Source organism: Pocillopora verrucosa, chromosome 11, assembly GCF_036669915.1.
Source record: "Pocillopora verrucosa isolate sample1 chromosome 11, ASM3666991v2, whole genome shotgun sequence".
In the NCBI taxonomy this organism is placed as follows: Eukaryota; Metazoa; Cnidaria; class Anthozoa; order Scleractinia; family Pocilloporidae; genus Pocillopora; species Pocillopora verrucosa.
In genome coordinates, this window is record NC_089322.1 from 20,122,436 (window position 1) to 20,136,602 (window position 14,167).

Sequence of the window (14,167 nt, forward strand, 5' to 3'; positions counted from 1 at the left end):
TAGGAATTGTACTGCAGTCAGTAAGGAGAATTACTAACGAGATCTTGGGAGTAAAAGGGTTAATCTTGTCTAAGATTGTTAATCAAGTAAACATTGATTCTTTTGCAGGGTCTTGGATGCACTTACTCCTTCTGTGGAAAGTACGAAAGCTGTGCTGATTGCGTGACAGACCCATCATGTGGATGGTGTGACAGTTCGCGGTCCTGCCTTGGAGGAGTTGCTGAAGGACCTCCGAAGATAGAATGTCCCGATTGGTTCTATTACAACTGTTACACGGTGGAAGACGGGGAATGTTCACGAGATATAATGGTAAGTGGAAAAGAGGGGGAAAGGAGGAAAATACTTATAGTATGTGACGAGTGTAGAGTGGTATTTTGCTCGCACCAATCAGATCGCCGCATTAGGGTATGTGTCTCACACCAATCAGATTGCTGCATAAGGGTATATATCAGATTGCCGCATTAGGGTATATATATCTTGTACCAATCATGTCACAGCATTTGAATATCTTGCACCAATCACAACGTTTGAGTATTGTTTTCTTGCAAATGGAGTCATGGAATCGGGGGCTGTGCACAAAGAATGATATTAAGCAAAAATTTTGGGCTCATTTGAAAAGAGTAATGGTTTGTGGCCTTCGCAAGAACCTCTTGACTAATGTCGATATTTACCGGGATATGAAAGGCTCGCATTTAACATTTTGTGTCATTTCTAAGTGAAAAACGTGTCTTTTCCGCTCCTTTACCCACAACGCACACGCCAAACAACTTACATTCCAGTACGTACCATGAAAACAACGTCCAAGGTCCAATAAGAACATACCCAATCATTGCACAACATGAACATCAGCCAATCAAGGAGTCCTATTTGAAATATCAGTTATCTTTTTCACTTGTTCGATGTATCTTCACTTATTCGAGATGGCAATAGACCTTTGGTTAGGGTATATTGGAGATACAACAGAGTTTCAGTTCGCTTTTCGTAGCAAGAGTACGCGGAATTGTATTTTTGAAGCGAATAATTTTGATTTTCTCTCTGTTAGGGGAACGGCAGTAAGCGTAGTCCCTTTCGTAACCGTTACTTGGCCTCGTCACGCAACGCGCTCTCTCTCTCATGGGAAATAGATGGCGTTGTGTGACAAGTCCAAACAACAGCTGCGAAGGAGACAACAGTAAGCGTGGCACCGATGCATTTTATTTTTGCTTAGAAGTATTTAGACGATGGAGACAATAGACCACAAAATGCCTAGTTTAGGTAAATTAGGCTTTTTTTTCCTTTCTCTTAAATTGAAAGTTATGCTCTTTTTCTGATACAAAATGTAAACATCTGGTACTCAAAGTATCCCATCTAAACTCACCAAGCCAAAAAATTACTCTTGCATGCTACGTATGCCTATGTTTTAGTATGTCGTTAGAATATATGAGCAATTGTTTCTGAGTGTGATAGTGTTTCATGCATTTTGGCAATTCAGTGTTGTTGCTGGGAAACAAACCTTGGATAATAAATTTGAGAGGGACGTCCCTTCATCACATACATTGACCTAATCTCAATATGAACCAATAAAAAGTACTCTCGTCTAATGTTCTATTACACCAACACTGATGATTTTTTTTTCCATGGTTGGTTAGTTACATGCCAGATTGTTCTTTTGACAGACAGTAAAATGTAAAGGAAAGCAGTGCAACTACGAAGACAGTGGAACAAGTATTGAGTCATGTCAGAAGTGCCGAGACCTGGAAAAATGCCACAAACTCACAGTAAGATATATGCATAGATATTTAAATTATAAAAAGGTTGGAGGAATTGTTCCATTTAAAACTTTCACCAGCAGTCCAAAAGACGGAATGTTGGTTGCAATTCCACTTTAAGGTTTCCAGATTTTCATTCATTGTTATCCTTCTTAAGAGAGACCGAGGATCATCCCTCGTCGTTTGATGACACGGAAGCTGGTTTTAAAAAGCAATCTGGCAGGCAAAGTAATATCTGACCGTACATTTTGATTTTGTTGATAGGAAGGAGGCCAATGTAGGGCTTGGAATGAGACCCGCTGTCCCGGTGGGAAAGTGAAAGTAGATTATACAGATCCCGAAAGAAGAAACAACGTGGAACTGGCTGATAATTTGAAATTTGTGGAGCCCAATGATACTATCATTTATGCATGTCCAGTGATTTTGGCGAAACAAGATGAATTGTCGCTAATTTTAGTTGCACCAAATGTTCTGGACATCCAAGCAGGCGACATAGTTTCCAGTCCACAAGCAGGAGGCATTCTGCACAAGATTGTGAAAGAAGTCAATGATGGTAAGTATTCAGCTGCTCATCAAGGGTAAGATTCAATACAGAATTTTTTCATGTTTAGCGTGTTTATATCGAGTTATGGGTGCACGTGGGAAGTTTGGAGAGCACGAAAAATGTGTAAGAGTAGCTCGAGGCGGAGTGGAGAGCAACTCTTGCTTTTTGAGTGTTCTTCAAACTTGCCAAGTGAATCCATAGCTCGATATACGCACAGCTAAATGCATGAGCAAACTCTTTTATAACAGAGCGACAACAAGGATCTGCGCAAAGAAGCCTTTTATTGTGATAGAGAGGAAAATTCTCACAACGCACAAAAAAATGGAAAGAAAAGTCCTATTGGCTGGTCAAAAACACGCCACATTTTATACTTTGGTTTGAGCGAGAACAATTGATCCAGTTAACCGATAACTGTGAATGAAAAGCTCAAAATTTACTGGGAAAATGGAGGAAATCAAAGCCAAATGAACTCAAGTGTCACTAAAAAATGTTTTAAAAGTCAAAGACCCGGAGTTATCGAGGGTTTTGATTGTTCAAAATAATGTTTACGCTGCCGTGCACGGTGCAATTGGAGAAGACAGACTGCAGGAAACTTGCAGTTTTCTCCTGGGCAACCACCACACTGTTGTTTTGACGAACAGTTATGGCTGCAGCAGGGTAAAAGAAGCCAGGTAAAAGAAATGCTCACGTCAAGAAATATTTCGTTCATAGCGGCTCAATAGGACTTTTATAGGGTAAGCACGCGCGCTATGTTATCATGTGTGCTTCTGTTTGTTTGCCCATGCTTGAAGTGAAGCACCCATTAACTACAAATATTTTCTTTTTATTATGTATAATAATTGTGTTTCAAGCATAGCACTAAAAAGAGGGTGGATATACAAAGAAAAAAAAAGGGTTTTATCAAGACATCTGTTATAAACTGCGAGTTCCCCACACAGTCGATCCCTTCCAAGAAAGTCTCCTTTGTACCAGTGAAATATGAATCGATCGTCTGAGTAAGGCAAGCGCTAGAAAGGACACTCCTCACAGATCGTGATTGACGTTTCGACAAAACTTAGCGGGATTTATTATTAAATTTAGAATTAGTAAACATCGGTTTACAACTTTAAAATTTCACGCAAAACATGAACTGTTGATTATGCCTGGCTTGGTCTAAGGAACATTTTACATTTATATTAGAATAAGTTTAGATAAATATTTTTGTTATTGATCACTCACTGTCTGAAGTCTGAAGCAAAATTATTCCAGTTTACATTTATCTCACAACAGGCCCTTTCAAATTGATGTTGAGTGCTCCAGCTGGATTGGAAGAAGTCATCAAGTATGCGGACTTCAAGAGTGAGATTTCTTTAGAACAGTTAGACGATGAGTCAACTTTGGAGGATGAGCCAGATAGAGAGGACCTGGATGATCTTATATCAGGCAACATCACTTCCAACCAGAGCCAGATTGTTATCCTTTCAACTGGTAGGCGAATGAAGTTAACTACAAAGTAATAAAGGAAAGGAATGTGAAAAGATTATTTCAATTCTGCTCTATAATTTTGGATGGGAGCGTAAACCTTAGCAGCACCAAAGCCAGCAGAGGAGAAGCTAGGAAAGGGAATGCTTGATACATGGACTTGACAAGTCGTCTGTATCCCTCTTTTTGCCTATTTAGTGCAATCTTTATTTCTCAAAAGAGCCATTACTCGGGACTACCATACAAAATATCGAAGTCGTCTATCTCGATTTCAATGTGGACCTCAACTGATTTCCCACAGGGGCAGTTCTGATTAGTCAAAACTTCATTCCAAATGCGCTCTAGTTATTAAACTGAAAACCGTCATCCATCGTCATCATCTTCCGAGATGAACTGATATAGACGACGGCATCTCTGATTCAACAAACATTCTTTTGTTAGATATACGACTTGTTACATCCGTGTGTATACGAGGAGCTCAGAAAAACTACACAGATTTTTTTTTTTTTCGGTGAAACAGTGGAACGCTTTAATGCTTTCTTAATTGACATTCATGCTCCTAACAAATTCCTTTTATCTCAGATAGCTAAACGGCTGATAACTACCTTCCGGGTAGGTGAACAGCATGACTTGTCTTGTAAATGTGTTCGAGGTGTTTTTTTTTACCCTCCAGCTTTCGCCTTCCAACCCCTAAACTAACGGTGGCAGGTAAGCTGCATCCCTGAAATAATTATTTCACTTTTCAGGAATTTACAGGTGCCTTGGACACACCTATGACATTGGAGGCACCTTCATCTACTCTTATTACTTGGTAATAGAGAAAAGTAATACCATTCCAACGACAGGTGACATAGTTGTGTCCAACGCTAGTGATGGTTTCATCGAGAGTATCATTGCAGTTCATAAAACAGACGATACGGATTACTTGGAAACGAAACTTCACAGATGTGACGGGAAAACTCACTTGGATGGCGCGAGGTATTCTGTTTGTGATTGTGGCAGTTTTGAAGGAAATAAATCGATATCTACCATGCTTAATTATAGGCAAACGCTTTACAAACATTTACACGAGTAAGGAATGCATGCTTTCGATGTTGATCATGCATACAGGAAATAACTATGTCTCGTAAGACGTTGTTACAAAACGAAAGCAGAGCTTTATGTTGACATTAAATTAATTCTGGCGCGTAAAAACAGACAAATAGCTCGAAATTTCGCTATCATAAGTATAACGGTTATTGAAATTTTGTCAGGAGTGAGACCTTTACAATAAGCAGAGAAGCTATGGTATCCGTTTCATGTTGAAAGTAAGTCAATACCGAGCCGTTTCATTCACACTCATGCCAGGCGACATTTTCATTTTCGCTATTATTTCTGGTGTTACTCTTTTTATCTTTCAGACTGCGAGCAAGTAAACAAAGATTTTCTGGGTCAGTACGTTGTAGCGGAGGAGATAATAATCCAGGACTCGTGTTTACAGAATCACAAAAACGAGGCGGGCTTTTCTCCTCTGGTGATTTGATAATCGGGAGATCAAGTACAGGCTTCATCGCAAAGGTAGAGTCTCGTATGATATAATCCCAGACTGCCCGTTTGTAGTGCACCATTGGTTATCAGAATCCAGAGGAAGCAGAATAACTGATTGGTTATGGTCTATCGGGACACGAGACGAGGTCTTTCTTTGGAACGTTATCAATATAGCCTTACTCAATACATCAGTAACTTAGTAATGCTTAGATATGGTAGCTACGGTATTTCAGTGACTAGTTAACCTTGAAAATCCAAACAGGACAAGAAACAGTTTGATTAAAATTTGAATTAGCTTCAGTCATCTGCGTACCTTAAGCCTTCTTTTGTGCTTTTATTCAAGCAAGCAAGTAACTAGGTATTACTTTCATCAAATGTCACCGTTCGTTTTTTTCTATTTATAGCCTTTTTTCACTTCTAATTCTAGGTTATAAACACGCATTCAAGCGGAAATCTTCTTCTTTTGGAAGTAGTCACAGCAAAACTGGATGAAAATGGAACCGTTATAACGGAAGTGGATACAAATTCTCTAAAAAACCACCACAGACGAACTAAGCGCTCAGCGAAAAACGTTAACCTGGCAAATTTTCAACCGGAAAAGATAGATCATACGGTAAAACAAGCCTCCACACATCGGTCGGTTTTAAAAAATCAAAATATTTTATTAAAATAAACTAATGTGTAAAAAAACCGCTGGGTTTCATCAAATTGAAAGGCAAAAAAAAAAAAACCAAAAACACCACCCTCCAAGAATGCTGGTAGAAATAACATTTCTTGATATCTAGAAAATCGCAAAATGAACACCCTTCAAAATTGACCCTTCGAGGTAAAATATAGAATCTTTTAAAAAGAACAGCTCACAATATTAAAAAAAAGAGGTGAAAGCAAAACAGATTATGCAAAAAAATACATAAGGAATTTCTATCTAACCTTTCCTTTCCTCTCAGTTGTACTATTAAAATGTTGCACTTTTCATCATTTCCAACTTAATCATTCAATTTTTTCCCATTAAGTTGGAAAAAACTCTTTAAATATTTTCTGCTTGACGTTATCAGGGTTTCATCTGATTTCCCTTCTGTCTGCTTTTTGTTTTTAAGCTTCTGTCCTTTGGAGGGGCGACACTTAAAATTTCCTTGTCTATGAATCTACGTGTGAGCATGTTTGTCTCAATCGAGAAGAAATTTTTTGGACTGGGATTGAAGGATGCATCTGTTGGTCTAGATTTGGAGGGAAATCTGAAATTTTCTTTGCAGTTTAGTCTAAATGGGGAGCTGAGGTTAGTAATACTTTGACTAGGCAGTGATCGACAATTTTAAAAGAATTATTCTACGAGCGCGCATTACTTCTGAGTTGGGCAGTGTTGTAATATTCACATGTCCAATTTGAATTATATGATAAGCTCAGTTATGCACGCATTCTGATTGGTTCTCACTTATGATCTATTGGAAAACAGACGTATAGATGACGTCATCATTAAAACTCTTTTTAGTTCTTTATTATATAAAACAAATAGATTCCAAGAGGACATCAACTTGGAATCGGACATCGGCAACTTGGAATCTATTTGTTAATTTGAAAGAGAATTATTATATTGAGAAATACCACAAAGTGTGCAAATATCATTTTTTTGTCTTTAACAACTGAAAGATGATGCAGCCGCGACATATCCAAAGATAGCTCAACTGATCAAAACTTGCATATCAACATCCAGTGAAGCACTTTTAGTAGTCTACGATCTTCAAACGTTATCTCAGGTGGCTTGTTCATTTATGTACAGACTAAAAAAATCAGAGAAAAAACAACCAAAAGCCAAACAGAGAAAAATGAACGTAGCAGACTAATAGGTTTGGTAGCAAGGGAACCAAGGATGAATATGGGAATTTGGAAAGGAATTTTATTTATGAGATCAGTTGTCAAAATTAAGGCGTTATAAAGATATCTAATGGTCTCTTTCTTTGAGAAATGAGTAAGTCGTTCTATCTATTCGATCATCAGATATTCTGGAGATCTTCTCGCGTTAAAGGAAAAACAGCTGGGTCGTTCCATGTACCTACGGTTTGGACTGATAAAAATCCCTGTTGGAATTTTCTTGGCATTGACGGGGCAGGCGTCTGCCGGAATTTCCGTAAGTTGACTATGCTTACACAAATATCTCTGTAAGCAAATGCATACAAAGAAATCCCTTTGTAGAGATCTCATCTTCCCCTGGAAAGTTTGCAATTATTTGTATCATACACCCTGGTTAGTTAAAAACATGGTACTCACATCAAGAACTTAAATCTATTTTTTTCCTTAAATCAGGGAACAATTACCCGTTCACTATCCACCAACGGGGTCATATCACTTGGTGGAGAATGCCGTTGGAGCGAAGGAAGTTGTTCTAGAACTGATGATACAGTAAGAGCTGAAGTTTATACTGTAGCTCGTTTAGACAAACGGTTTTAAGATTGGGGATTTCACTACTTTTCGAGCTCTTTTTTAATCTGGTTTTTACTTTACTTATTTTTGTCTTCGTTGTATCGCTTTCCCTTCTTTGATATCATTATTATAATCAATATGACAATCACATGATAATAGTAGTGATGATAGTAATTAAAAACCATAATAATTGTTGTTGTAACTATTGTTATCATCATCGTTGTTATCATTATTACTTTTATCATTTTATTATTATTGTTGTATATCTTGTTATATTTATTATTCTCATCATTATCATTATCCAGCGATGGATTTTTTCTATTTCCCTTTTCTTTAATGGAAGTTTAACTGAGATTGTCAAGCAGTGAGGCTTGGTTTACCTACAAATCGATAGAACACGTACCATTTACTGTTTGGCTGCTTTTCTGTCTGTCTGCCTTCATGCTCGCTTGTATGCACGAGTGACTGACTGACTGACTGACTGACCAACTTATTGGTTGGATGGTTGATTGACCGATTGGTTAATGTTTCAAATCAATCCCGTAGATCAGTCTAACATTAGACTGGAATAGCCCAACACCAGAGTTGGAGATTGGAGCGAATGTGGACATCACTGTGACACCCACGGTCTCCGTAAAAGTGCCAGCATTACCCAAAAGGCTCTCCAAGCCCTCTAAGTCAAAACTTCTTAATGTGCTGGCAAAGCTCGGTAAGAATTTTTCTCTTTGTCAGCGTCGTTAAACAACGCCTTTGTTTATGAATTAACACCAACAAAGGCCATGCACTCCTATAAAAAACTTAATAATAATTGTTCACTTTATTCTCTCAGAAAATCGAGAAAACTTGGAAAGGACAATTTGGAATTCTACTTATTTTTTTTTTAGTTATTATCTTTATTTCTTTAAATATAATTTTTCACTTTTTTGTTTTATCTTTTATCTATTTTTTACTTAATTGTTGATGAAAAAGATTAATAATCAAAGATTTCTTATCGCAGAAAGAAGTTCAATAGCTTGCGTTTCATTTTATCTTTCAGTGAAAGCTGTAGCTGATTTAATTCCGGACATTTCTTTGTCGCTATTCGTGAGAACGCCTCTAAAAGCAGGAATTTCTCTGAATTACCCCTCAAGCATATGCCAAGGTCAAACACCAGCGGAGCTAAATAGCAACTACGGTATTTCCGACCTGATATTTGGCGTTTCTGTTAACTTTATTGGAAAGAAATTGGCGCTGTCATTTAATACGGGCTTTAGTCTAATGTCTACGTCTGGATGCAGGTAAGTTACTACGACTCTTAAAGTTATTTTGGATCAAATGGGAAAAATAGGAATTTAGGACATTCCCCCAGGTGGCTCTTCTTGTCCACTGTTCCCAGCTAGAATTAGCATTTAAAGTGTTTGCCTTTGCTGAGGAATGAAAACCGGAGGACAAGAGGGGGACCCCCGGGGTAAGGACGAGAACCAACAAAATCGACACAAATGTAACACCAGACGTCTGGGAATCGAACCCGGGCTATAGTGGCACCATCCCTGTTTTTTCTTGATTATTTCTCAAGAAACCTCCGCGTCGCAAAGCGAGTGCTCAGTAATTTCATAACGAATATTATGGGCACCATCTTTGATTTTAATGGAAGCGGAAGGCTGGGGAGAGAGATATATTTTTACCAAGGGGCGGATGCAGTCAAAAATAAGGAGAGGGGTGGGGCTGAGGAAGGGGAGATTACCACCACCGTCCACTCTAACTGCAAACATAGTCGGTAGGATAAACGATCGCGAGCTTTTAGCGTTAACTCGCATTAACAAGGCGCCTCCACTGCAGGCTACAATGTATTCGCATTATTAAGTTTTGCATCTAGTTAGGAAACTCGTACCATCCTTAGTGGAAACCAATCAGCACTTAATGATTTGCCTCAAGGGAAAGGGTACGTTTTGCTTCTCGAGACCCTCAATTTACCTCAAGGTGCAGGACCTGGTCACGTGCCGGTCAAAAGTTCAAGTTTTTGATCGATTTGTTGGAGAATTGGTTAGTTTCGAATTCAAGGCACGTGACACCTTCTCTTCCAATCGGAAAATGCATTGCAGTTGTAAGGCCTAACATTCAGACAATTAAAATGAAGCCCGACTACCTCACTGTCTTTCCGTGTTTAAGGTATCAGTCTAATTAGCAGTCACTGGAAAAGCAATTTAATATCGCTGCACTTATTAGAGCTAACCAAAGTGGACCAAAGTACCAAAGCAGTTACGGAAAGTCACATGGCAGTTTGTAGAGGGTCTCAAAGGGGTTAACCGTTAGCCTTCTATCTAACAAAGTGTTCAGCGAAGAACAACTTTATTTAATAGTCATTTAACAGGTTCATTCTTTGACTAGAGGAGAGTTTAGTATTGCATCGATAATTGACAAAACACTGAGAAAAAATATTTGTTTCTCGCTCCATTCAATTTTAGGGAATGTATCTGCCCGATCCCAGCCGATCAGGTAGGAAAGCAAAACAAAAGATAACAGCTCTTTCATTTTTAAACATTCTATTCTACTTTTCTTTCTTTATTATTAATTTTTTTTTATTCATTACAACTTAAACTGCGCACTTGATTTCTTTCAATTTTCTTGTTGTCGGTGGTTTCCTTCCCAACCATATGTAGTTGTGGTCAAAATTGAAAAAATCACGAAGAAAACTGTTGATTTTTGCTGAATTTCTTTTGTCTTAACAGTATTGTATGGGACCAACTTCAAGCCCACCGAAGCAGGGAGTTTGTAACGCACCAGAACCTCCTCCCCCTAAAAAGAAACAAAAGAAAAAGGAACGAAACAGGTTCGTGTGTCTACTAGCCTCGCATTAGCTATTTACGGGCCAGGACAACTGTCAGTATTTGGATAAGAAAGTGATTCAATATTGTTGCTCTTGTTGTTGTTGTTGTTACAGTTATAATCAAACCACCAGCTTTTTTTTTTTATTTACTGAATAGCGTAGGTTTTTCCAACAACTAGCATGATTGCTTTGTCGTCATTGGTGGTTCGTTTGTTCTATTTCTTTTTCGCAGTGAAAACTTTGAAGTGAAACTACTCGGATGCGCCTCGTGGTTTCATTTTAGTTTAGGACGTTGCTGACGTCATTTCTATGATCAATAAGGTTTTATATAATAAGCTCAGTTATGCACGCATTCTGATTGGTTCTCACTTATGATCTATTGGAGGACAGACGTATAGATGACGTCATCATTAAAACTTTTTTAAATTCTTTATTATTAAGAACATCAGTGACACACTCGGCTGCGCCTCGTGTGCCACTTTTTTGTTCTTACCACATTTTGACGTCCTCTGTGATCTATTACTGAACAGACGCACGGCAACTTGGAATCTATTTGTTAAATAGACGATGGAAAATTGTCGTCAATTTGTTAAATAGAAGGATGATTTTCTTTGGAAATAGCAAAACACCAGGACCTCCATGTGGAAATGGGCCAGTCTGCGTTGGAAGGCGAATGGGACCAGAATGCAACCAGCCTGATATGTCGCCGTTTCGGGGTGTGTAGAGTTTGAAATAATCAAACGCAATAGGTCGCCTGTTATTATTTCCCGTGAGGTTGCAGGAGTACACGTAACATATCGTAATAAGTATAGTAACTGTACTTTTTCCATTGTCTATGTAAAGTAGCACGTTTCTTCAATTTGGAAAGACAACATGCCTTATGCTTCCTTTCTAATATTATAAAATTACTGCGCTAAAGTTTAAGTGAAACCGACGTTGACTGCCTTGCTGAATCAAGTCACAGCCATTATTAAATGAAGTATAACTATTTTAATCAGCCACACTTTTCTTTTAATATCACAACTAAACAATAAAACTTTCTAACCCAAATTGAAGTTTTACTTGATTTATGATTTTGTTTCATTTAATTTATAAATCTACGAATTTTGCCAAACAACTCTTTGATAGTGTTGCATTTCCTCACTATACACCATACTTTTTCAATTTTACGCGAGTTTTAAACTCTGTGATCATTTGCTTGACAGACTGTTCAGGTAACGGAGAACCTATTTTGACCGGAGGTTGTGGAGCACGATGTAGCTGTTTCGGGGGATGGCAGGGGGAATATTGTCAAAGAATAGTTGCAAATGGCGGAGGTGATCCACACCTGAAAACATTAGATGGTATGTAGACATCTTAGAAAAATACGTAACAATCACTTTTTTACTAAAGCGGGAGTTTAAAGGAAAACATTAGTTAAGAGAAATGAAACAGGCACCATCTGCGCGAGTACTTTTATTTGCTCCTTTTTTTATCAACCAAAGGAAGAAACAACTTTCAGTGATTTGAAAATATGGTCTATGAGCATAGATATTTTGCTGCATGATGACTGTAATTTCACTATTTTCTTTCATTTTCAGGTGTAGACTTCGACTTTTTTGGCATTGGAGAGTTCTGGGGTTGTAAAAGTGTTAAAAACGATTTTGGTTTTCAATTTCGTTTTTATTACTACGAGCGAGCCTCGTTAATTGGCGGAATTGCGCTTAAAGCTGGGAGAACCGTTGTAACGATTATGGCGATCAAAACTGAAAACGCTCAAGACCTGCCCATTACCAGGTTTGTTTTATGCATTTTGATCCACTTAAAAACTGTTTACTTATAACTGAGGCTAAAATCAGGAGGACTGGGTATCTTCCAAAAGCTGTTGACCTAGATGCTCAACGGTACAATCTGTATGCTCCTTCTTTACAACATTCTTGTTTTAAGATGTCGGAGAAATTTCAAATGCCGAGGCAAGCAGTTTGATTGTCTTACTGTGGAGGCTGAATAAGCGAAATATACTTGTCATTTATCAGAATTCTTGGGCCATTTCTTTAAGTTTTCGATTGCGTCGGTTGAGAACAACGTAATGTCTGGTTCGATCTGGTTCTTCAAGGTACTTATTTATTCCAATACAATTTACGATGTTAACTCACTGTTTCTAATAAGGACATCCATTTCTCCTTGGTCGATTCAGTGTAATTCAAGTACTTGCTGCGACTGACCTTGATTTATCCACAGAATCGATGGAGTGGAAATGAATGCCACCAGTAATTTTTCAGAACCAGTTGAAATAAGCAATGGTACAGTGTTATTGGATCATCAAAGACGTTTTTCGTTTGAGGCTGAGGAGAACAGCGTCGTTTTGATTTCACTTCAGTATGATGCAGGCAAGTCTTAAAATGATACGTTATTTCCATTTCTGCTCATCCGTGAGATCATAAGGTAAGAATGCTGGCGAGCCTTACTTTTTTCTTTCATCAAACCATCCTTTTAGTTCCATACAGATGTTTCTTACATTTTCCCGCGAACGCGCCGAAATATATTATGTAAGTTATGCACGCAATGATATAATTCCTCTGTGTTCGGCCACATTTTAGAGCGTTTTTGTTTTTGTTTACATGTTGTTTGTAACCTTGTTTGTTTTCTTTGTTACTTGTGAAGGAAAGAAAACCGCAAATTAAAACCTAAGAAAATTCTTGGAGCTAGTGCGGTAACTTAATCACTTCATAAGGCTTCAACCCATGAGATTTACAAACCGAAAAAGGAAACAAAACGACATATTGGACGATGACGAAGTAGCTGTTAGCGAAACGAACTAAGAATTAACGCACTGGACGTTGGCGAAACGGCGCCTCGGTGAAACGGTCGGTTATCGCCCAAACATATGTGACTCTACAGGCGGAAGTTAGAAGGGAACTTAAGCAAACCACGACGGCAACGGCAACGAGGACATGGAAAAACAAAAGAACAGGCAGAACAATAGCTCAGCGCGTGGATTTTAAAACTCTGTACATTTCTTAGCCGTTCTATGCAAAACAACTACGTGAAATCACCACAGTTTGCATTGTCTGCGAACCGAAACCGCGACGGCAAATTATTTTAATTTGAATATGAAACTCAACGCTTCTTTCGATACGTTATGCTGAAGTTGAGCTGTGGCGCCGTATGAGACGGTAAAGACATGCAACCATTTTTGAAATTCTAACTAAAGGCACAAATTCATTTTTTAATCAAAGTCTTCCCTGGCGTTGCCGTCCTGACTGCTTAAGATCCCTAGAGATGCCCTCGGAGGTCTAACTTAAATTATCTACTGTTTACAGGTGTAACAGTAACCATCGACGTCCGTCATAGTCGGGTGATGAAGAGACAGTATTTGAATATTCTTTATTCGCCAACGGCTGCTTACAAAGGTCACACTGAAGGACTGTGTGGCCTCATGGACAACAATGCAACCAACGACTTTACAGGGCCCGACGGAACGCTTTACGATAACGCTGTTAAATTTGCCGAATCATGTAAGGAAAGCTAATTACATAGTTTGATCTAGATGTTGCCACAGGATTTTTAGCCTAACTCTAAGACAATTTAAAGGACCCTTGGATTACATACATCTTACTAGCCTCGTCTCGTAAGTCTGTGCAGTAGGTTACAGAATGGTGGGGAAAATTATTAGTATCTTTA

General features: G+C 38.4%; 1 protein-coding gene across 1 annotated transcript in view; it reads left to right on the forward strand.

Annotated features, from left to right (window-relative positions):
- LOC131772814 (uncharacterized) overlaps positions 1–14,167 on the forward strand; it is a 32,532-nt gene that overhangs the window by 11,143 nt on the left and 7,222 nt on the right. The window contains exons 10-28 of the mRNA XM_066174204.1: positions 109–309; positions 1,656–1,757; positions 2,013–2,301; positions 3,562–3,759; positions 4,500–4,731; positions 5,154–5,310; positions 5,708–5,893; positions 6,378–6,556; positions 7,276–7,405; positions 7,582–7,677; positions 8,245–8,407; positions 8,735–8,975; positions 10,143–10,173; positions 10,407–10,507; positions 11,126–11,220; positions 11,710–11,847; positions 12,085–12,280; positions 12,725–12,873; positions 13,807–14,001. Coding sequence (XP_066030301.1) covers positions 109–309; positions 1,656–1,757; positions 2,013–2,301; positions 3,562–3,759; positions 4,500–4,731; positions 5,154–5,310; positions 5,708–5,893; positions 6,378–6,556; positions 7,276–7,405; positions 7,582–7,677; positions 8,245–8,407; positions 8,735–8,975; positions 10,143–10,173; positions 10,407–10,507; positions 11,126–11,220; positions 11,710–11,847; positions 12,085–12,280; positions 12,725–12,873; positions 13,807–14,001 — 3,079 coding nt within the window. The remainder of the gene's footprint in view (positions 1–108; positions 310–1,655; positions 1,758–2,012; positions 2,302–3,561; positions 3,760–4,499; positions 4,732–5,153; positions 5,311–5,707; positions 5,894–6,377; positions 6,557–7,275; positions 7,406–7,581; positions 7,678–8,244; positions 8,408–8,734; positions 8,976–10,142; positions 10,174–10,406; positions 10,508–11,125; positions 11,221–11,709; positions 11,848–12,084; positions 12,281–12,724; positions 12,874–13,806; positions 14,002–14,167) is intronic.